Raw genomic sequence first — 22,820 nt, forward strand, 5'->3', positions numbered from 1 at the left:
ATCTCTTAGTCATAAAAACTCATTTGTTTTTAATATTTCTTTCTTTTGGTTAAGGTCTTTATCTCAATGCATCACTAGTTGACATTTCTTGGTAATTCCTTGGTGCCAGAGAGACTCATCCCTGGGAGTCATGTCGCACACCAGGGCGAATGTAGTGAGTTTATATGCTGTGTTTGGCTTTGAGAGAGTCCACATTTGATCAACAAGGAGACTTTCAGGAGGTAACTCATAGTTTATATATAATACTTAATATAATATATGAATAATATAATTCATAAAAATAAGGTTCATAAGTACAAGCATCAGTATCAAGGGTCTGGCATGTTGGTCTTTCCTCCTCCTCTAAGCACTGCCCATGTACTCTAGGGATTCTTTCCCCTCTATTAGAGAATGTAGCAGGACTTCCCAGGATGGGAATTCAATATTCTTTTGGTTATTTGTGTGTCTCCACCCACCTAAAAATACCACATGACCACTTGAACACATTCATAGTTCTTAAAGGTGTGTCCTAGGTACACCCATCCCTGCCCATCCTTCCATCACTGACACCCTGCACCAGTGATACTCCCCTGCCAGTTGTGACCCTTTTGCAATCCAAAATCTTCTGAAAAACACAGACAAAAAACTGAATAAATAAAAAAATGAAAAATAAAATAATAGTAATGAAATGAAAAAAATACAAAAATAAAAACAAAAAATTAAAGAAATATTTTTTCATTCTTTCTTCAATATCTGTTGTGTACAGTGACGGTTTCTTCTGTATGTTCCCCCAATGTCTTTTTTTTTTTTTTGCTTTATTTGAAAGAAACTTTAGGTTACAGAAAAGTCCCATAGAAAATGTAGGGGATACCTCTATACTCCACCCTCTCACCTTCTAACATTTCCCTTAAAATCATCTTATGTGAGTATGGTACCTTAGTGACAATTGATGAACAAATATTGAAGCACTGCTGCTAACCATGGCCAGTAGTTTACATTATGGTTTACATTTTGCAGTGTACACTTTTATGGTTTCTGACAAAATTTATAATGGCCAGTATCCATCATTACAATATCATGCAGAACAGTTCCAGTGCCCTAAAAAAAGCCCTATGTTCCATCTATTCTATTCTTCCCTCCTGCTCCCTTCAGAACCTATGGTAATCATTAAGTTTAAGTTTTTGAAGAATAAGGTTCATAGTTACATACATTAATGTTGAGGACTTGCCACATTTGAATGTTTTCTTTTATTAGGCATTGCCTATGTTCTTGAGATTCTTGAATCTCTAATTGAGAACACAGCAGGACTCCCCAGGATGGGAGTTTAATATTTTTTTGTTTATTGTGTCTCCACTCACTGAGTAACATGCTGTGATAAGAACATTTTCAAATTACATAAAAGCATGCTCTGTTCGCGAATGCCCTATTCGCCACATATCTCCCCACCCGCAATGCCCTGCACCAGTAACCCTCCCTTGCCATATTTGCCCAAAGAACGTTCCCACCATTGTAGTTTTAACTACAGAACTATAAATTCCTATGGTTCACCTGTTTCTTCCTCCCCAGTTCCATGGATAGTCTAACCCAGCCCCTACCCTACTCCCCCCTCACATTCCAGCACTGTTGACCTCCCTCACATTCCTGCACCAACATCACCCCCATCCACTACTCAAACACCCCCTCTCACCTTACTGTAGGTTTTTCCCATATTGAGCATTGGCTCATTAATCTCTATTCCCTTTTGATCTCCTGGTAACCTGTCTTCCAGACTCTAGCTCTGTGAGTCTGCTCAGTATGCTTAGGTCATATCAGTGAGGTCTTGTACTACTTGTCCTTCAGTGACTGGCTTACTTCACTCAACGTAAGGTCAAGATTCATCCACGTTGTTCTGTGTGCTAATACTGCATTCCTTCTTACAGTTGAGTAATATTACATTGTGTGGATACACAACAATTTGCTTATCCATTTGTTTATGGTCACTTGGGTAGTGTCCAGCTTTTGCGAATGGTGACTAATGCTGCTATGAATATCGATATACATATTTCTGTTCATATTCCTGCTTTCAGTTCTTATGGGTATATACCCAGCAGTGGGATTGCTGGATCATATGGCAGTTCTATAGTTAGCTTCCTGAGGAACTGCCAAACTGTCCTCCACTATTACAGCATCATTCTACATTCTCTCCAGCATTGGACAAGGGTTCCCTTTCCTCCGTCTTGCTCAACACTTGTAGTTCTCTGTATTTTTAATAACTGCCAGTCTAATAGGTGTAGGATGATATCTCATTGTAGTTTTTTTCTTCATCGTAATTTTGATTTCCATTTTCCTAAAAGCTGGTGATAACTGAGCATCTTTTCATGTGCTTTTTGGCCATTTGTATTTCTTCTTTGGAAAAGTGTCAATTGAAATCTCTTACCCATTTAAAAAAAATTTTTTTCTTTTTTCTTTTCTAGCTGTCGGGTTTCGTTATATATGTTGGGTATTGGCTTTTATCGGATAAATGGTTACCAAATTGAGTAGGCTGCCTTTTCACTTTCTTGACAAACTCCTTTGTAGTGCAAAATTTACAATTTTGTCGAATTTTTCTTATGTTGCTTGTGCTTTGGGTGTAAAGTTTATGAAATCATTTCCTTCTACAATATCTCATAGATGCTTCCCTACATTATCTGCTAGAAGTTTTATCGTCTTGCCTCGTATATTTAGATCTTTGTTCCATCTTGAGTTAATTTTTTGAGAGAGAGAGAGAGATGGTGATCCTTTCTCGTTCTTTTGAATATGGATATCCAGTTCTCCCAGCACCATTTGTTGAACTGGCCATTCTGTCCCAGTTAAGTGGGCTTGGTGGCCTTGTCAAATACCAGTTGACCATATATACGAGGATCTGTGTCAGAACTCTGTTTGGTTTCCTTGGTCAGTATGTCTATCCTTGTGCCAATACCATGCAGTTTTTTTTTAATAACTTTTTTTTTTTTAAGTTTTATATTGACTGGTATTTTATTTGCTTAAAACCTAAACATTGTCAATTTGAGAAGAAATCCACTGTGATATATATATAGCTTGATCATGCCATTTAAACTCTAGGGTTTTTTTTCTTTTTCCTTTTTGACCTTGATAAAATTTATCCAAAACCCCCCCCCCCAAAAAAACAAGATACATATGTATTTGAAAAACATGAACCATTAGAGAATGAGATCTAAAATCGTGATTTCAGTTTTGGCGCTTCTGCTTTTTTTTTTAAGCTTCTTAAAGACTGTAGCAGGATAAAAGGATCACTGGCTCTGAGTCTCTTTGAGATAACAAATGATGAAATAAAAAAAGAAAACCCATACCCTCAAATAAGGTCAGGTAACCCCACTTCCCACCCCATTCCCCAGGTAAAAAATATGAATACTTCTAGTAACAATTCAGAATTCATTTTTATCTCCTACCTGCCTCATCAGTGGAAGTTTAAAGTCATGATATTTTAGACAGCTCTACTCATGTATATAGACATATAAATTTATATTAGATGACAAAAGATTTTCTAAAAAGTCCAGGTAGAAGAAGCAATCATCTCTAACTAAAACCCATATACCCTTTTTTTGATTAATGTTCAACTATCATTTAGCAAAAGGCAAAATTTTAGAGTGTTCACCTCAAATCTTATTGCTTTACAACTGTGGTATACCTTCCCTTAAAAATAAAAAGATGAAGCAGTCAATCCAGAGATTAATTTGACATGGCTTTCATTAGGTTTGGAAGGGAGGGTGGCAAAGAGAAGACCAATAGACAAAAGGTAACTTAAACATACAATGGTTTTCTTAAAAAAAGAAAAGAAAAAGAGAAAATGCATCAACAAATGGTAAAAAGCATTCAAAGCCTGTAAAGTCAAGCCATAGCCAAAACCATGTTCTTTCTTAAGTACGTTTTCTTTTTTCCCCTTCTTTTTGTCTTTTTTTAAATAAAATCTCTCCCCAAACCATCATCACTTTTAATCTTTCCCAGACTGAGCTTCATCTTCAGATCCTTCATCCCCAGATTTTTCGGGTGGAGGGCTTGCAGATGTTTTCTTTTCTGGAGGGCTTTCTGGTTTGTCATCTTCTTCTTTGGGGGAAGGAATCTTTTCCTTTGATGCCTTTGAAGCTGTGGGACCACCCACTTTCCCTTTGCCTTTCACTGGACTTGGCGTCACGGTGGCCTTTAGCCTAGGTTTGGGCATTTTCTTTTCTTTTCTCTCAGGTTTGGCCTTCTTAACCATCTTCGGCGGATGGGGCCGCTGCCGCCGAACCCCGAGCTCTGCTGGCTTCTCAAACTCCGCGGCTCCTTCGTTCAGGGCCCCTTGGTCAGATGAGCCCACTGCTCCCCCATCTCTTCAAAATGGATCTTTAATAACTTTTTAAAAAGATTTATTTATTTACCTTATTTTTCTGTATTTATTTCCACCCCTCTTCCTTAGATGGTTCTCTCATCTGTGTTCTCATTGTTTGCTTGCCTTCTCCAGGAAGCATGAGGATGTGAACCTAGGACCTTGCATATGACAGGCGAGTGCCCACTGGCCTGACCCACATCCGTTCCCTGTGGGCTGCGGTGTCTGCTGGCTTGTGGCATCTGCTTCTTGCGGCAGGGGCTGCAGCGTCTGCTGGCTTGTGGCATGTAGCGCGTTTTCTTTTAGGGGGCATCAGAACCTCAACCCCAAACCTCCCATGTGGTAACTGGGTGCCCAATTGGTTGAGCCACATCTGCTTTTTTGACCATGGTAACTTCATAGTATGCTTTAAAGTCAGTTAGTGGGATTCCTCCAATTTCATTTTTTTTTCATTATAGGTCTTGGGCTATTTGAGGCCCTTTGTCCTTCTAAATAAATTTTGTATTTACCTTTTTTAATTCTGTAAAAAATGCTGTTGTTATATTTATTGGGATTGGGTTAAATCTGTAAATCGGTTTGGTAGGACAGACATCTTAATGATGGTTAGTCTTCCAATCCATGAACATGGAATATTCTTCCATTTATTTAGGTGTTCTTTGATTTTGTTTAACAATGTATAATTTTCTGTGCATAAGTCTTTTACATCTTTCAGTTTATTCCTAGATATTTGACTCTTTTAGTTGCTTTTGTAAATGGAATTTTTTTGATTTCCTCCTCAGATTGCTCATTATTGGTGTACAGAAATGCTATTGGTTTTTACATGTTGATCTTATATCCTGCCACTTTAGTAAGCTTGTTTATCATCTGTAGAAGTTTTCTTGTAGATTTTTCAGGGCTTTCTATATATAGTATCATGTCATCTGCATATATTCAAATTTGTACTTCTTTCCCAGTTTGGATGCCTTTCTTTTTATTTGGTATAAGTGCTCGAGCAAGTACTTTTAACACAAGGTTAAATAAGAGTGGTTATAGTATGTATGCTTGTCTAGTTCCAAATCTTATAGGGAAAGGCTTTAACATTTCACCATTGAATATGATGTTAGCTATGGGTTTTTCATATGTGTATTTTATCATGTTGAGAAAGTTTCCTTCTATTATTATTATTTTTTTAAGTAGGTACTGGGTATTGAACCCAGGACATCATACATGGGAAGCAGGGGTTCAACCACTGAGCTACATCCACTCTGCAAGGATAGTTGGTTTTTCCATTTTTGTTTCTAGGAGGTACTTGGGGTTGAACAAGGACCTCATACATGAGAAGCAGGTGCTCAATCACTTTTCCTATCTTTTGAAGTGTTTTTATCAAGAAAGGATGCCGTATTCTGTCAGTTGCTTTTTCTGCATCAATAGAGATGATCTTGTGATCTTTTTCTTTTGATTTATTAATGTGGTGAATTGCCTTGATTGATTTTCTTATGTTGACCCATCCTTATGTATCAGGGTTGAAACTCATTTGATCATGGTGTAAGTTGGTTCGATGTGTTGTTGGGTATGAGTAGTATTTTGTTGAGGATTTTAGCATCCAGATCAGTTAGAGAGATTGGTCTATAGTTTTCTTTTCTTGTGGCATCTTTATGGTAGATGTTGGCATTGTAGAATGATTTCAGCAATTTTTCCTCTACTTCTGATTTTTGGAAGAGTTTAAGCAGGTGCATGGTTTTAGTTCTTTCTGCAGGGATTGGTAAAGTCACCTGCCAAGCCATGTGATCCTAGGCTTTTCTTACTTGTGAGGTTTTTGATGACTAATTCAATCTCATTACTTGTGATTGGTCTGTTGAATTCATCAATTTCTTCTTTTGTTAATGTGGGCTGCTTTTGTTTGTCTAGAAATTTGTCCATTTTGTCTCAATTATCCATATTATTGGTGTACAATTTTTCAAACTCTCCTCTTATGATACTCTATTTCTGTGGGATCAGTGATGATGTTCCCTCTCATTTTTTATTTTATGTATTTTATGTATCTTTTTTTGTTGTTAGTCTAGCTAATTTTTGTCAATTTTATTAATCTTCTCAAAGAACCAGTATTTGGTTTTTCAGTTTTTACTAGTGTTTTTTAAAATTCTCTATTTCATTTTAGTTCTGCTCTAATCTTTGTTGTATCTGTTATATCCTTCTTTCTACTTGCTTTGGGATTAGTTTGTTGTTCTTTTTCTAGTTCCTCCAGATATGCAGCTACGTCTTCAATTTTAGCTTTTCTTTTTTTTTTAATATAAGCATTTATGGCTATAAATTTCTCTTTCAGTACTGTGTTTGTTGCATACCATCGGTTACTTTTTTGTGGTTTTTTTTCACTTAGCATAATGTTTTATTTTATTTTTTTGATGTTAACATCTTGTAACACATTTATTCTGTTTCAAATAAAAAGTCTTTAAAACAAATGCCAGATACAACTTCATTTCACTCAAATACTACAGTATGTCTCTTTAATAAATAGGACTTTTAAAAAAACTTGACAACATATATCCAAAAAAGTAAACAATAATTCGTTATCTATTACCCAGTCCATGTACAATTTTGCTCAACTGCCTCAAAAATCTCTTTTTGCAGTTGGTTTGTTCAAATCATGATCCAACTGAGATAAACAAATTGCGTTTATTTGTTATGTTGCTTATATTTCTTCATCTCTAACAGTTCTACCTCCTATTTAAATGCTATTTACTTATAAGGAACAGTAACTTTTCCTGCAAAATTGCTCACATTCTTTATTTGGCTGACTGTGTTAAGATGTTCTCTCATGCTGCCCTCTATTTTTTCCTGTAAGCTGATAATAAGATCCAGAGTCTTGTTTAGATTTCACATTTGATTGTTATGGCAAAAATGTTTTCTTGTGGCATTTTTATGTGACTTTGGTATTAGGGTGATGTTGGCATCATAAAATATCCTTCCCATTGCATCATTTCATGAGGCATATAATGTCTTGTCCCATATCTGGTGATGTTTATATTGCTCAGTGGGTTTGGTTGGTAGAGCCTGATCCATCCATTATAAAGTTTGTTCTCATTTTCATTCATTTCAAGGTAGTTACTGATTTCTTTTGCCATTTCCTCCCTGATGTACTGATTATCTAAGAGTTTGTTGTTTAATTTCCATGTCTTTGTGCCTATTTTGTTTCTCTTACTAATTTCTAGCTTCATTCCATTGTGGTCTGAGAAATCATTTTGTATAATTTCCATCTTTTATAATTCATTTATACTTGTTCTGTGACCTAGCATGTGTTTTGTCCTGGGAATGATCCATGTGTGTTTGAGAAGAATATATATTTGGGTGTAATGTTCTGTATATGCTAATTAGGTCTTGATCTGCTAATGTATTATTCAAAGTTTATTTTTCTTTATTGACCCTCTGTTGAGAGGTTCTGTCTACTAGTGATAATGGTGTATTAAAATCCCCCACTATAACTGTAGAGGTCTCTATTTCTCCCTAAGTTTTTCCAGTGTTTGTCTTATGTATTTCAGGCACCCTGGTTAGGTGCATAAATGTTTATGACTGTTCTTTCTTTTTGATAGGTTATCCCTTTTATTAATATATAGTGTCCTTCTTTATCTTTTACAATAGTTTTGCATTTAAAGTCTGTTTTTTTCTGATATTAGTACAGCTATTCCTATCCTTTTTTTGTTTATTGTTTGCATATAAAATTGTTTTCCAGACATTCACTTGCAGTCTCCTTGCAACCCTTAGTTTAAAGTGAGTTTCTTGCAGCCAGCATATAGATGAGTCATATTTCCTTATCCATTCTGCCAATATACATCTTTTGATTGAAGAGTTTAATCCATTACCATTTAATGTGTTTTTTTTTAAAGATTTATTTTTATTTATTTATTCCCCTACCTTGCTGCTTGTGTTTGCTCTTTGCTCTTTGTGTCCATTTGCAGTACGTTCTTCTGTCTGTTTATTTTCTTGTCTTCTCTTTAAGAGGCACTGGGAACCAATCCTGGGATCTTCTGACATGGGAGAGAGGCACTCAATTGCTTGAGTCACTTCAGCTCCCTGGTTTGTTGTGTCTCTCATTGTCTTTCCTCTGTGTCTCTCTTTTGTTGCATCATCTTGTTACATCAGCTCTCTGTGCAGGCCAGCTTGCCTTCACCAGGAGGCCCCGGGAACTAAACCCAGGACATCCCATATGGTCGATGGGAGCCCAATCACTTGAGCCACATCTGCTTCCCACCATTTAATCTCATTACTGTTAAGGCAGTACTTCCATTAGCCATTTTTCTTTAGCTTTGTATATGTCATATTTTGTTTTTATTTCCTTTTTACCTTTTTAGTTATTTTTACTTATACTTTTCTTTTATACACTCTTCTCCAACCCTCTTTCTCCTGTTTTTCCCTTTCAGCATGCATAATTCCCTTTTTTATTTCCTGAAGGACACATTTCTTGTTGACAGACTCTCTTAATTTCTGTTTATCTGTGAATATTTTGACCTCTCCCTCATTTTTGAATGCCAGCTTTGCTGGATACAGAATTCTTGGCTGACATACTCCCTAGATACCTGCCTCTATGCCAGATAATCCCCTTAAGCACCTTAAACAGTTAATCCTTCCTTATTATATATTCTAAAGAACTTTCTCAACATTATAGTTTCAGCCACATACCTGACAATCTCCCATGTTCAACAGTTCCCCCAGCCCATCCCCCAATCCCTTGGGCCATCTGATGCATCCACCCAACCATAGCCTCCTCAAGCCTGCAAAGCCCAACCCAAAAGTATCCCTATGCCCCCCTCTTATCCCTTCCCTGTACAAATATTTACCTCCAGTTTATCATAGATTTCACCCATGTAGGGGTCAGCTCGCAACCTTCCTTGCCCCCCTCAACTTCCTTTAAGTCTATCATCCAGTCTCTAGCTTTCTGAGACAGCTTGGTTTACTTATTTCATAGCAGAGAGGTCATGTAGTATTTGTCCTTCAATGCCTGCCTTGCTTCACTCAACATAAGGTCCTCAAGATTCATCCATATTATCCCATATGTTTGTACTGTATTCCTTCTTATACATGAGTAGTATTCCATTGTATGTATATACCACATTTTATTTATCCATTCATCTGTTGATGGGCATTTGTTGATTCCAACTTTTGGCATTGGGTAGGCTGTCTTTTCACCTTCTTGACAAATTCCTTTGAGGTGCAATAATTGAGGAAGTCTTATTTATCTATTTGTTCTTTTGCTACTTGTGTTTTGAGTTTGAAGTTTTGAACCCATTTCCTATTACAAGGTCCTGTAGATGCTTCCAAACACTGTTTTCCAAGGTCTTTATGGTCTTGGCTCTTATATTTAGGTCTCTGCTCCATCTTGAGTTGATTTTTATGTAAGGTGTGAAATGGTAATCCTCTTTCATTCTTTTGCATATGGATATCCGGTTCCAGGCACCATTTGCTGAAGAGGCCATTCTCTCCCAGTTGAGTGGGTTTGGTGGCCTTGTCGAATATCATATGACTGTATATATGAGGATCTTTATCAGAACTCTCAATTCAATTCCATTGGTCAATGTGTCTATCCTTCTGTCAATACCATGTCATTTTCACTATAATAGCTTTGTATGTTTTGAAGTCAGGTAGTGTGATTCCTCCAATTTCATTTTTCTTTTTCAATATTTCTTTGGCAAGTTGGGACCTCTTTCCAAATAAATTTCATAGATAATTTTTCTAGTTCATTAAAAAATGCTGTGTTGCTTTTATTGGGATTGCTTTGAATCTGTAGATCAGTTTTGGTAGGATAGACATCTTAATAATACTCAGTCTTCCTGTCCATGAGCAGGAAATATTCTTCCATTTTATTTAGGTCTTCTTTGATTTCCTTGAACAGTGTTGTGTAGTTTTTGGTGTATAAGTCTTTTACATCTTTAGTTAAATTTATTCCTAGGTATTAGATTTTTAAAATTTACTATTGTAAATGGTATTTGTTTCTTGATTTTCTCCTCAGATTGCTCATTATTGGTGTACAGAAATGCTACTGTTTTTTGTGCATTGATCTTACAACCTGTGACTTTACTGAACTCATTTATAAGTTCTAGAAACTTTGTTGTAGACTTCTCAGGGCTTTCTATGTATAGGATCATATCATCTGCAAATAGTGAAATTTTGACTTATTCCTTTCCTATTTGGATCCCTTTTATATCTGGTTCTTGCCTCAGTGCTCGAGCAAGTACTTCTAACACAATGTTAAATATAAGGGGTGATAGTGGACATCCTTGTCTTGTTCCTGATTAGGAGGGAAAGATTTTAGGATTTCACCATTGTAAATGATGTTAGCTGTGGGTATTTCATATATACCCTTTATCATGTTCAGAAAGTTTCCTTCTATTCCTATCTTTTGCAGTGTTTTTATCAAGAAAGGGTGCTGTATTTTGTCAAATGCCTTTTCTGCATCTGTAGATACGATCATGTGATTTTTTTCCTTCAATCTGTTTATGCGATGTATTACATTAATTGATTTTCTTATGTTGAACCATCCTTACATACCAGGAATGAAACCCATTTGGTTGTGGTGTGTAATTCATTTAATGTGTTTTTGAATATGATTAGCAAGTATTTTGTTGAGGATTTTCACATCTAGGTTCATTAGAGAGATTGGTCTGTAATTTTCCTTTCTTGTGGTGTCTTTGTTTGGCTTTGGTATTTGGGTAATGTTGGCATCATAAAATGAGTTAGGCAATGTTCCTTCTATTTCAATTTTTTGGAAGAGTTTAAGCAAGATTGGTGTTAGTTCTTTCTGGAATGTTTGGTTAAATTCACCTGTGAAGCCATCTGGCCCAGGGCTCTTCTTAGTTGGGAGGTTTTCAGTGACTGATTCTGTCTCTTGTGATTGGTATGTTAGATCATCAATTTCTTCTTTCGTCAGTGTAGGCTGCTTATGTGTTTCCAGGAATTTGTCCATTTCCTCTAAATTGTCCTTCTTGTTGGAATATAGTTTTTCAAAGTATCCTCTTATGATTGTCTATATTTCAGTGGGGTCAGTGGTGATATCCCCTTTCTCATTTCTTATTTTGTGTATTTGCATCTTTCTTTTTTTCTTTGTTAGTCTAACTAAGGGTTTATTAATTTTACTGATAATCTCAAAGAACCAGCTCTTTGTTTTATTTTGTTGAGCGCTTCTTATTTTCTATTTCATTTAGTTCTGCTCTTCCCTTTGTTATTTCTTTCTTTCCTCTTCCTTTGGGGTTAGTTTTTTTTTTTTTTTTAACTAATTCCTCCAAGTGTGCAGTTAGTTCTTCAATTTTAGCTCTTCTTTTTTGATGTATGAATTTATGGCTATGAATATCTCTGTCTGTACAGCTTTTGCTGCCTCCCATGAGTTTGGTGTGTTGTGGTATCATTTTTGTTAGTTTCAAGGTAGTTATTGATTTGTGTTGAGATTTCCTCCTTGACCCACTGTTTTTCTAAAAGTGTGTTGTTTAACTTCCATATCTTGGTGCCAAATCTGTATCTCTGGCCCTTGCAGATTTCCTGTTTCATTCCACTTTTGTCAGAGAAATTATTTTGTGTGACTTCAGTCTCTCTGAATTCATTGAGACTTTCTTTGTGACCTAGCATGTGGTCTGTCTTAGAGAATGATCCATGTTCTCTTGAGAAGAATGTATTTCCTGCTGTATTTCAGTGTCATGTTCTGTATATGTCTGTTAGTTCCAGATCCTCTAATATATTGTTCAAAGTCTTTGTTTCTTTATTGATTCTCTTTTGAGATGTCCTGTCCAATGGTGATAGTGGTATATTAAAGTCCCCCGCTACAATTGTAGAGGAATCTATTTCTTCACTTAGTTTTTCCATTGTTTGCCTCACGTCTTTGGAGTTTTCCTTGTTAGAGGCATAAATGTTTTTGATTGTTTTTTCTTCTTGAAAGATTATCCCTTTCACTAATATGTAGTGTCCACCTTTGTCTCTTGCAATTGTTTTCCATTTAAAGTCTATTTTGTCCAATATTAATATATCTACTCCTGCCCATTTTTGGTTATTGTTTGCCTATAAGTTTTTTTTTCAGCCATTCACTTTGTTTTTTTAAAGATTTGTTGTCTTTATTTCTTTCTTTCCCTTTCCCCACCCCTTCCCCCCATGAGTTGTCTGCTCACTGTGTCCATTCACTATATGTTCTTCTGTGTCCACTTATATTCTTGTCAGCGGCACAGAGAATCTGTGTCTCTTTTTGTTGCGTCATCCTGCTGTGTCAGCTCTCCGTGTCTGCAGCGCTACTCCTGGGCAGGCTGCACTGTTTTTGCGCGGGGCGGCTATCCTTACAGGGCGCGCTCCTTGTTTGTGGGCCCGTCCCCCCACAGGGGACAGCCTTGAGTGGCACAGCACTCCTTGCATACATCAGCACTGTGTGGGCCAGCTCATCACATGGGTCAGGAGGCCCTGGGTTTGAACCTGGACCTCCCATGTGGTAAGCTGGTGCTCTTATCTGTCGAGCCAAATCTGCTTCCAGCCATTCACTTTCAATCTCCTTGTATCCCTGTGTCTAAGATGTATTTCTTGTAGACACCATATAGATGGGTCATATTTCCTTATCTAGTCTTCCATTATGTGTCTCTTAACAGTTGAGTCTAATCCATTGACATTCAGTATTACTACTTTCAAGGAATTACTAATATTAGCCATATTTTCTTTGAATTTGTATTTATCATATTTTGTTTGTTTTCTCGTTTTAGTTGTTCTTACACTCTCCTCCAACTTTGTCTCTCCTGTTTTTTATTTCCTCCTGCAGCTCTTCCTTTAGTATTTCTTGAAGGGCAGGTTTCTTGTTGGCATACTCTCTTAGTTTCTGTTTATCTGTGAATATTTCGAACTCTCCATCCTTTTTGAATAGTAGCTTTGCTGGATAGAGTATTCTTGGTTGACAATATTTTTCTGTTAGTACCTTGACTATCTCATACCACTGCCTTTTTGCTGCCATGGTTTTAGATTAGAAATCAGCATTTAATCTTATGGAGCCCCCTTTGTATGTGATGGTTCTCTTTTCTCTTGCTGCTTTTAGTATTTTCTCTTTGTCTTGAGCATTGGTTAATTTGACAAGTATGCGTCTTGAGGTAGGTCTGTTGGGATTTATGCTGTTTGGGGTGTATTGTGTTTGCTGGACATGCACATCTATCTCCTTTAATAGGTTTGGGAAGTTTTCAGCCATTATTTCCTCCAACACCAGTTCTATCCCCTTTCCCTTCCTTTCTGGGGTTTTACATTGTCATTCAGGTCCCTCTGTCCCTGCTGGATTTTTCCTTTTTAAAGATTTATTTATTTCTCTTCCCTTCCCCGCCCCCCATTGTCTGCTCTCTGTGTCCTTTCGCTGTGTGTTCTTCTTTGTCCGCTTGCATTCTTGTCATGTGGCACTGGGAAATTGTGTTGCTTTTTTGTTGCATCATCTTGCTGTGTCAGCTCTCTGTGTATGCGGTGCCACTCCTGGGGTGGGCTGCGCTTTTATTGTGTGGGGTGGCTCTCCTTGCGGGGCGCACTCCTTGTGCGTGGGGCTGTCCTACACAGGGCCACCCCTGCGTGGCACAGCACTCCTTGTGTGTAGCAGTACTGCATGTGGGTCAGCTCACCACATGGGTCAGGAGGCCCTGGGTATCAAACCCTTGAACCCTCCATAAGGTAGGCAGATGCTCTATTAGTTGAACCACAACTGCTTCCCAATTTTTTCTATATTTTTATTGATCAATTGCAATATCTGTTTGATTTCAGGTGTACTGTCTTCTACATCACTAATTCTGTTATTTGTTGAGTGCATTTTTGTTTTTATTTGTGCTGCTCATCACCATCATATCTGTTATCTTTTTGTGTATGATTACAATTTCTTCTGTATGCTTTCCAAGTGTTTTCTTACTATCTTTAATCTCTTTATTCACTTCATTAAATTGGTCCATGATAGGTTTTGAGAGCTTTGATTAGTTTTTCGATGTTATAGTCCTTTTCCTGGTTTTTAGTTTTTTCATTGGATTGGGCCATGTTTTCCTGATTATTGGTGTGGTGCGGCGGCTTGCTCGGTCGGTAGAGGTGGGGTCTGGCTACGGACAAGGGGTTGGTCTAGCTTGGGACCAGGGGTCAGTCCCACTTGGGACGAGGGGTTGGTCCCACTTGGGACGAGCGGTTGGTCCGGCAGCAGACGAGGGGTCGGTCTCACAGGGGTTGCGCGGTTCGGCTGACGGGGTCGCCCGGCAAAGCCGGCGACGAAGGGGTCGCCCGGAGAAGCAGGCGACGAACTGGGGACAAGGGAGGCCAGGCCCTTGTCAGGGTCTCTCAGGACTGGAGGGCGCACGGCAGAAGAACTACCGCAGAGACAAGGTAAACACGCAAGTCCACTTTATTGAGGGAGAGGCAACAGTTTTATAGGGGCTGGGGAAGGCTGATTGGTCGAAGCCACACCCTGTTGCTGGCGAAAGGTCAGTGGGCGGTACTGGACGGGGGAGGGGTGGTGGTTAGGGATTGGCTGTCACTGTTGCTGGGGGAAGGGGCAGGGTTTAGGGATTGGTGGCTGCTGTTGCTGGGGTGAAGGGCAGACTTGAGTTTCCCGCCCACGCCTGGCTGTTGCTGCTGTCGGGGGAGGGGAAAAGGGCAGACTGGATTTCTCCGCCCTGCGCCTGCGCAGGGAGAAAGAAGAAGAAGGGTGCCGCCCCACAAGGCATAGTGTGGCGCCATCTGGGAGGAGGGGCGGCCGCGGAAGCATGGCTGCCGAGAAGGGGAGACCCGAGGGCACTCTGCGCCCATGCCGAGCTCCCTTCAGGGGTGGCGGTGAGTCCGACCAGCCACCCTATTATGGGGGCAGCGGCTTGGCCTGCCGGGGCTGCTCCCCCGCCAGGCCAGCAAACCACACTTCAGCCCGAGGGGTGACCACAGTGTGGTTTGTAGTTTTTTTGTTGGTGTCTGATCATCATTTTATATTGATGGGTTTATTCAGTTGATTAGCTTTTTTGTCTAGTCTCCGGGTTTAATTAGTTGTTTTTGTGTGTGTGTTAAGTCTTCTCTTTGTCACTTTGTTTTTCTTATCTATTTCCTTGTTGGCTAAGTTCCCTTGAAGGAAAATATTAGGACCTGAGAAAGCAAAAGGGGTAAGAAAAGAAAAAGTGTAATAGTAGTATTGATAGTAAATGTTAGAAGAAGAACCATGTGACATCTAGGAATGTATATTAAACTCATGTAAGCTGCATAGAGTTATAACAGTAGAAAATTATAGTACCTATAATGAGATAGTAAACTGAATATGGAGAAGAATATAGTATGAATTAAAAGGCCAGTGTGGTCAGGGGAGAGGGAAAGAGAAAAGAAAGGGCAATAATATGAATGAATAAAAGATAGAAAACAGAATAGAGGTACTAGAAATAAAAAGTCAGAAAAATTGGGGCCTAAACAAAGAGAGGTGGAATGTAAGAGAAACATTAAATGATGGAGGATAGAAAGATGGAAAGGGGATAGTGTTGGTAGCCAAAATCAGTACACACAGAAAAGAGGAAATCGAGGATGAGGAAGCACAGCAAATAAGAAACACTGCCTGCAGTACCTAATATAAAAAAAAGAAAAAAGAAGTAAAAAAAACGGGGGGAGAAAGCAAGCAAGTAAAAGAAAAAAAAAAAAGAAAAGAAAAGAAAAAAAAAGAAAAAGGACTTTAGGGGATAAAGAGGAAGGAAAAACAAGAAAACAAACCAATAAAAAAAACCAGACAAGCCTCAAACAAGGAATCCTCTTTTCAATTGAATAACCTGTTTAGGAGTCAATCTTCCCCTTTCTCCCTTCCTCACTTCCCTCTCTCCCAGGGTAGCAGGAAGACTCTGTGAGGAGTCCTGTAGGAGATTCAAATGGGTCCCTAGTGAACCAACTCACAACAGAAAATAATGACTCTTAATTTCTTGAGGGAGAGCACCCACCCCTTGCCAGGAATCCTAAATATGCTGTTGGAAGCCTGCAAAGCACGTCCTACTGTCCCTCTCCCTTAGGTGTGCTACAGGGGGCCTAGTTAATTTTCTGACTCCACCTTCTTCCAGACCAAGTTTCCTATCCCTGAGCGTTATATAAATCAGGCTCTCTCAGCAGATTCACCTCTCCTCTCTTCCTAGGCTCTCCCCAAGCCAACTGGTATGTTCCTGCACGCTCAGAAAAAGGGGGGGATCAGAAAATTGAAGCTGTACTCTTTGGGCCCCTCTTTACCTCCCACCAAAACCCTCCCACTCACGGAGTTAGTCCAAGACCTGAGGGCTAGGGCAATACCGGATTTTGGAAGTGTTGGGTTTGGGAAATGAAGGCCCAAGAGAATGTGGGCTTGGGGTACATGGGTCTCTGGAATGTGGGTTACTGGGGTTCAGAGAACATGGGCTTGGGAATCGCGTGTTTGGGGAACACTGGGCTTGGGAATGGTGCCGCACAACTGGCAGTTTTCAGGGAATGCTGCATCCCTCAGCCCTAGGGAGAAGAGTTTTACTTTCCCACAGCTTCTGACTTCAGTGTTAGATACCCGCAGTTTTACCTTGAGCAAACGCTAATTTTGTTGCAGTCTCTGTAGATCAACATCCAGACACCTGCTTTGTAGGTTCTTGAAATGGCCTGCTCTGGCAGGATTCCATACCCACTCAGCCAGTCCTTTGCAGGAGAGATGACGAGGGTGTACTCATTCGGACGCCATCTTGCCCTGCCTCCTCAAAATGCTTAATCTTATCAAGCTTCATTTGTACGTGATGGATCTCTTTTTCTCTTGCTGTTTTTAATTTTTTCTGTGTGTGTTAAGCATTTGACAATTTGTAAATACATGTCTCGGGGTAGACCTGTTAGGATTTGTACTGTTCGGCATGCACCGTGCTTCCTGAATATTTATGTCCATGTCCCTGATAAGAGTTGGGAAATTTTCAGCCATTATTTTCTTCAACACTCCTTCTGCTCCCTTTCCCTTCTCTTTGCCCTCTGGGATGCCTATAATGCATATGTTTTTATGTTTCATGTTAACATTCAATTCCTTATGTCCCTGGAAAATTTTTTTCTGTTTTTAATCTTTCTCTTCTATCTGTGTGATTTCAGATGTATGATCTTGGATGTGACTAATTCTTTCCTCTGCTGTTCAAATCTGCTATGTCCTTCAGTGTATTTTTAAAAATTTATTCCCCACCCCCCTTGTGGCTTGCTTGCTGTCTTCTCTCTGTGTCCATTTGCTGTGCATTATGTTATTTTTATTTATCCCCCCCCTCTTGTGGCTTGCTCGTTGTCTGTTCTCTGCATTCATTCACTGTGCGCTCTTCTGTGTTTTTACTTGTCTTCCTTTTTCTTGTGTCACCTTGCTGAGTCAGCGCTCCATGGCACTTGGGGGCTGGGTGGTACTCTGTGGTGCTTGCGGGCTGGGTGACACACTGCGGCACCCAGGCCAGCGGCTCTCCGCAGCGTACCAGCAAACCTGCCTTCACAAGGAAGCCCCAGGACAGGAATCCAGGGCCCTCCCATGTGGTAGATGGGAGCCCAACTGATTGAGCCACAGCTGCTTCCCATTCTAGTGTATTTTTGATCTCTTGCATTGTTCCATTCATCACTGTATTAGTCAGCCAGAGGGGTGCTGATGCAAAATACCAGAAATTGGTTTTTATAAAGGGTATTTATTTGGGGTAGGAGCTTACAGATAGCAGGCCATAAAGCATAAGTTACTTCCCTCACCAAAATCTATTTGGAGCAAGATGGCTGCCGACATCTGTGAGGTTCAGGCTTCCTGTGTTCCTACATTCCCAGGGCTTGCTTTTCTCTGGGTTCAAGGTTTCTTCCTTCCTGCGGCTGGCTTCTCTTTCCTCTGCATGCTGACTTTCCAGGGCTCCAGCTTAAGTCTTCAGCATCAGACTCCAACATCAAAAAACCCCCAACTCTGTCCTTTGCCATGCCTATTTTTGGTGAATCCCCACCCACCAAGGGGGCACGGGACGGGACTCAATGCCCTTATGTCATTACCCAGTTAAATCTCTAATCATAACTCAGTCAGTCCCAGGTAAAGATAAGATTACAAACATAAACCAATATCTATTTTTGGAATTCATAACCGTATCAAACTGCTACATTTCCCATCAGATCCATTATCTTTTTATGCATGTTTAAAATTTCTTCTGTATTTTACTCCATTGTTTTCTTAATGTCCTTTATCTCTTCCTTCACTTCATTAAGTTGATACATGATATTTATTTGGACATCCTTGATTAGCTGTTCCATGGTCTACAGCTCCTTCTGTATTTTAGTTTGTTCATTAGACTGGGCCATGTCTTCCTGTTTCTTAGTATGGCTTGTAATTTTTTCCTGGTGTCTAGGCATCTGTTTATCTTGATGGATTTATTCATGTGGTTAGTTTTGCTTTCTAATCTAGGGTTTTATTTTTTTTTGTTTGTGTTAAATTTCATCTTTGACATTTGGTTCCTCTTATTCTATATCCTTGTGTTTGTCCATGTTTCCCTGAAAAAATTTTAAGACGACAGAAAAGGAAAGATAGAAGAAGAGAAAAAGAGTAGTAACAATGAAAAAAGAAGATAGAAAAGGAACCATAAAAGAACCAGGAAAAAAGAAGTAATGAGTGAAAAATCATAAAGATTACAAATCATAAAGAATACAAACATATAAGAATAAAAACGGTGGAGTAAAAAAATGAAAGAAGGTAGAAAAAAGGAACTAGAAAAAAAGTATACTGTAAAAGACTGGAATACTGCAAAGAAAAAAAACAGGAGAAGGTGGAATAAAAGGAAACCAATGGAAGAGGGGAAAATGAAAGAAAGAATTGGAATAAAGAAACTAAGGAGGAAAAGAAAAAGTAATCAAAGAAAGAGAAACTATTTTTAAAAGAAACCAGGAAAAACAGATTTTTTCCTCTTATGCAACTAGGAATTGTGTCAGGATGCCAATGCTTAGCAGTCACTCACCCTGGAACTCCTATGTACAGCTAAGGTATCCAGTTTTAGTGAATAAAAAAAAAAAAAAAAGGCCAGAAAACCTAAAACAAAAAAAGAAAAAAGCCTTGGTCTATGTGTTCCTGTCACAAGGTGGGCCAGGAATTTTACCAGTGCTGTTCTCCTCGAGGGTCAAAGATATGTGCTGTTCCCAGCTATAAAGGCGAGTGACTCTGAGTTTGGCCTCTTTGCCTCTCTGTCCCTCTGGATGATGCACAGCACTCTCCTGTTTGCAGCTCCCTTGGATAGCTTTTTGCCTTTCCTCCATTGTTTTTTGTGAGAAAGTTGAGCCCTGGCTAGCTACTCTGACAATATCTTCCTTTTAATAGTTCTTGAAGGCTGATTTATATAAATGTTTAAATGCTAATATATGTACCAATTTTATAAGGATTAGATAGATTATGCAGTCTAATATCTAGTATTCTATTTTGCATTATCATTTTTTTGCCTCATTTTTTTAAATTGGAGAAGTTCATGGATTACAGAGCGGTCATACATAAAATATAGGATTCCACATGGCATCCTAATATTAACACCTTGTATTGGTGTGGAACATTTGTTATAATGCGTATTAATCAGCCAAAGGGGTGGTGATGCAAAATACCAGAAATTGGTTAGTTTTTATAAAGGATATTTATTTGGGGTAGGAGCTTACGGGTACCAGGCCATAAAAGCATGAATTACTTTCTTCACCAAAGTCTATTTGGAGCAAGGTGGCTGCCGATGTCTATGAGGGTTCAGATTTCCCAGGTTCCTACATTCCTGGGGCTTGCTTTATTTACTCTGGCTTCAAGGTTCCTTCCTTCCTGGGGCTGGCTTTTCTTTCCTCTGCATGCTGACCTCCCAGGGCTCCAGCTTAAGTCTTCAGCATCAAACTCCAGCATCAAAACTCCAAAATCAGAAAGCCCTCAACTCTGTTCTTTGCCTTGCCTTTTATCTGTGAATCCTCACTGGTCAGGGGGTGGGGATTGGGTGGGGACTCAATGCCCTAATCATAACTCAATCATGACCAGGTACAGATGGGATTACAAACATAATACAGTATTTCTTTTTGGAATTCATCAATTATATCAAACTGCTACACAATTGATGAGCACACATATTTATAATTGTACTTATTAACTATAGTTCATGCTTAATCTGAGGGTATTTATGTTGTGCAGTTCTATGAATTGAAAAACAATTCATCTCTAGTACCTTATATACGGCCCAAAATTTGTCCTTTTAGCCACATTGAAATATATAATTAAATGCTACGAGTTATGTTCACAGTGTTGTGCTACCATCACCATCTCAATCACCAAAACTTTTCATCATTGTCCTAAAATAACAGAGATATACTAATAAGCCAACAAATGAAAATAAAAATGGAATAATTAAAAATAATGACGGAGGAAGTGGTTTTGGCTCGACTGATAGAGCGTCCGCCTACCATATGGAGGGTCCAGGGTGTGATACCCAGGCCTTGTGACTGTGTGGTGAGCTGGCCCACGCTCAGTGCTGCCGCACGCAAGGAGTGCCGTGCTACGCAGGGGTGTCCCCTGCTTTGAGATGTCCTATGTGCAAGGAGTGCGCTCTGCAAGGAGAGCTGCCTTGTGCAAAAAAAAAGTGCAGCCCACCCAGGAATGGCGCTGCACACACGGAGAGCTGACGCAGCAAGATGATGCAACAACAACAAAACAGCGACATAGTTTCCCAGTGCCACATAACAAGAATGCAGGTGGAAACAGAAGAACACACAGTGAATGGACACAGAGAGCAGACAATGGGGGTGGGGAAGGGGAGAGAAATAAATCTTAAAAAAAAAACTCTCGGGAAAGGTAGAAAGAGAAAAGGAAACAAAGAAGAGATGTGACAAATAGAAAGCCAATAGCCAAACAACAGACTTGAACTTAGCCTTAAGAATAATCACATCAAATATAAATAAATATGTCAACTAAAAGGAAGAGATTGTCCCAGTCAAAATTCCAACAACCATCTTTGCAGAAATGGAAAAACCCCTATTTATGGGCTTCAGGAATTTGGCCAGACGTTATAGGAAAACATCTCCTAGTTATAAAAAAATGCATTTTGAAATAGTACTGGATAAAAATAATGGTGATTATTCTTATTTTTGCTTTTCCAGCTCATTTATGAACAAGAAGGTGTATATATTCATCCATCTTGTGGAAAGACCAATGACCAGGACAGCTTGATTTCAGGAATATTACGTGTTTTAGAAAAGGTATGCTTGTAATAAATGGTTTTATTGGATAAAAGTTTATGGAAGTAGTTCAATTTTGGTTCATTACCAGAAAGTTTGAATTTCACATGTAAGATACAATTTTGTGATTGAACAGCGGTTGGAAATTTAACATGGAAATGATTTTCTAGAAATAAAACACTTTGGATAAGGCAGCAAAATGGCATGAAATAATTAAAAGCTTATGCAGAAGCTGCAATAATGACTTTTATAATGAAACGTAAGCAGAATTTAAAAACTTATCTAACATTTGTTGTCAAACAGTGGTTTACATATGATATTGTATATTTAAAGTGCTGATATTTAATGGGTTAAGCATTATTTCCTGTTCAGGTAATGAAAACCATGTTAAGTGCCTAAGAATGTAAGATATTGAATAATAGAGTTCATTATTTCTTTCTCTAGGATGCTGATGTAATAGTGGACTGGAGACCATTGGATGATGCATTAGATTCTTCTAGTATTCTCTATGCTGGAAAGGTATTTAGGGAGAAAAAAATGTGTAACAAAGAGATTATCTTTAAAAAAATTTTTAAATTTCAAGATCCCATTCTGCTGTTTTATAAGCTACAAATGCTTGCTAAGCAGCTGAGGGGTATCCCTTAGAAGCATGTTTGAAAGTAAATGAAAATCCATATTTGTTTTTTTGTGTGTGTGCCATTTTGTTTTTGGAGATTTATTTTATTTATTTCTCCTAACCCCCTTGTTTTTCACTTTCTGAGTCTTCGTCTTCCTTTCTTTAGGAGCCACCGGGAGCTGTACCTGGGACCTCCGATGTGGAAAGGAGGTGTCTAATCTCTTGAGCCACCTCTGCTCCCTGCTTTATAGTTTCTCTCATTCAGTTTTTCCTTCCTGCATCTCTTATTGCATCATCTTGTTGCGTCAGCTTGCTGTCTTCTTTAGAAGGCACTGGGAACCTCTGCTTCCTGCTCTGTTGTGTCTTCCATTATGTTCTTCTTGTATCTCTTGTTGTGTCAGCTTGTTGCATTTGTCCATCACACCAGCTTGCTGTCTTCTTTAGGAGGCACTGGGATCTGAACCAGCGACCTCCAATGTGGTAGGTGGGAACCCAGGCACCTGAGCCACATCTGCTTCCTGCCATTTCTTTATTAACAGCTTTTATGAGATATAATTTACATAGCATAAAAGTCAACCTTTTAAAATGTACAATTCAGTGGTTTTTAGTATATTCACAGAGTTGTGTAACCATCACCGATTTCTAATTTTAGAACGTTTTCATAAAAAATGTAGTCTATACCCATTAGCTGTCACTCTTCATTCTTCTTTATCTTCAGCCCCTGATAATGACTAATCTACTTGG

At 38.9% G+C, this 22,820-nt stretch overlaps 1 protein-coding gene across 8 annotated transcripts in view; it reads left to right on the plus strand.

Moving 5' to 3' along the window:
* The window catches only part of TBC1D15 (TBC1 domain family member 15), a 96,156-nt gene that overhangs the window by 19,656 nt on the left and 53,680 nt on the right, over window positions 1-22,820 (plus strand). For 3 of the 8 annotated variants that reach the window (XM_004462021.5, XM_071218957.1, XM_004462020.4), the window contains 2 exons: window positions 21,383-21,481; window positions 21,905-21,979. The exons of 2 other annotated variants lie outside the window; for them this stretch is intronic. In XM_004462021.5, coding sequence (XP_004462078.1) covers window positions 21,383-21,481; window positions 21,905-21,979 — 174 coding nt within the window. The remainder of the gene's footprint in view (window positions 1-21,382; window positions 21,482-21,904; window positions 21,980-22,820) is intronic. 3 more of the 8 variants (XM_023589817.2, XM_058308430.2, XM_071218958.1) reach the window with 1 other exon arrangement.

This window comes from Dasypus novemcinctus, chromosome 12 (assembly GCF_030445035.2).
Source record: "Dasypus novemcinctus isolate mDasNov1 chromosome 12, mDasNov1.1.hap2, whole genome shotgun sequence".
Lineage (NCBI taxonomy): Eukaryota > Metazoa > Chordata > Mammalia > Cingulata > Dasypodidae > Dasypus > Dasypus novemcinctus.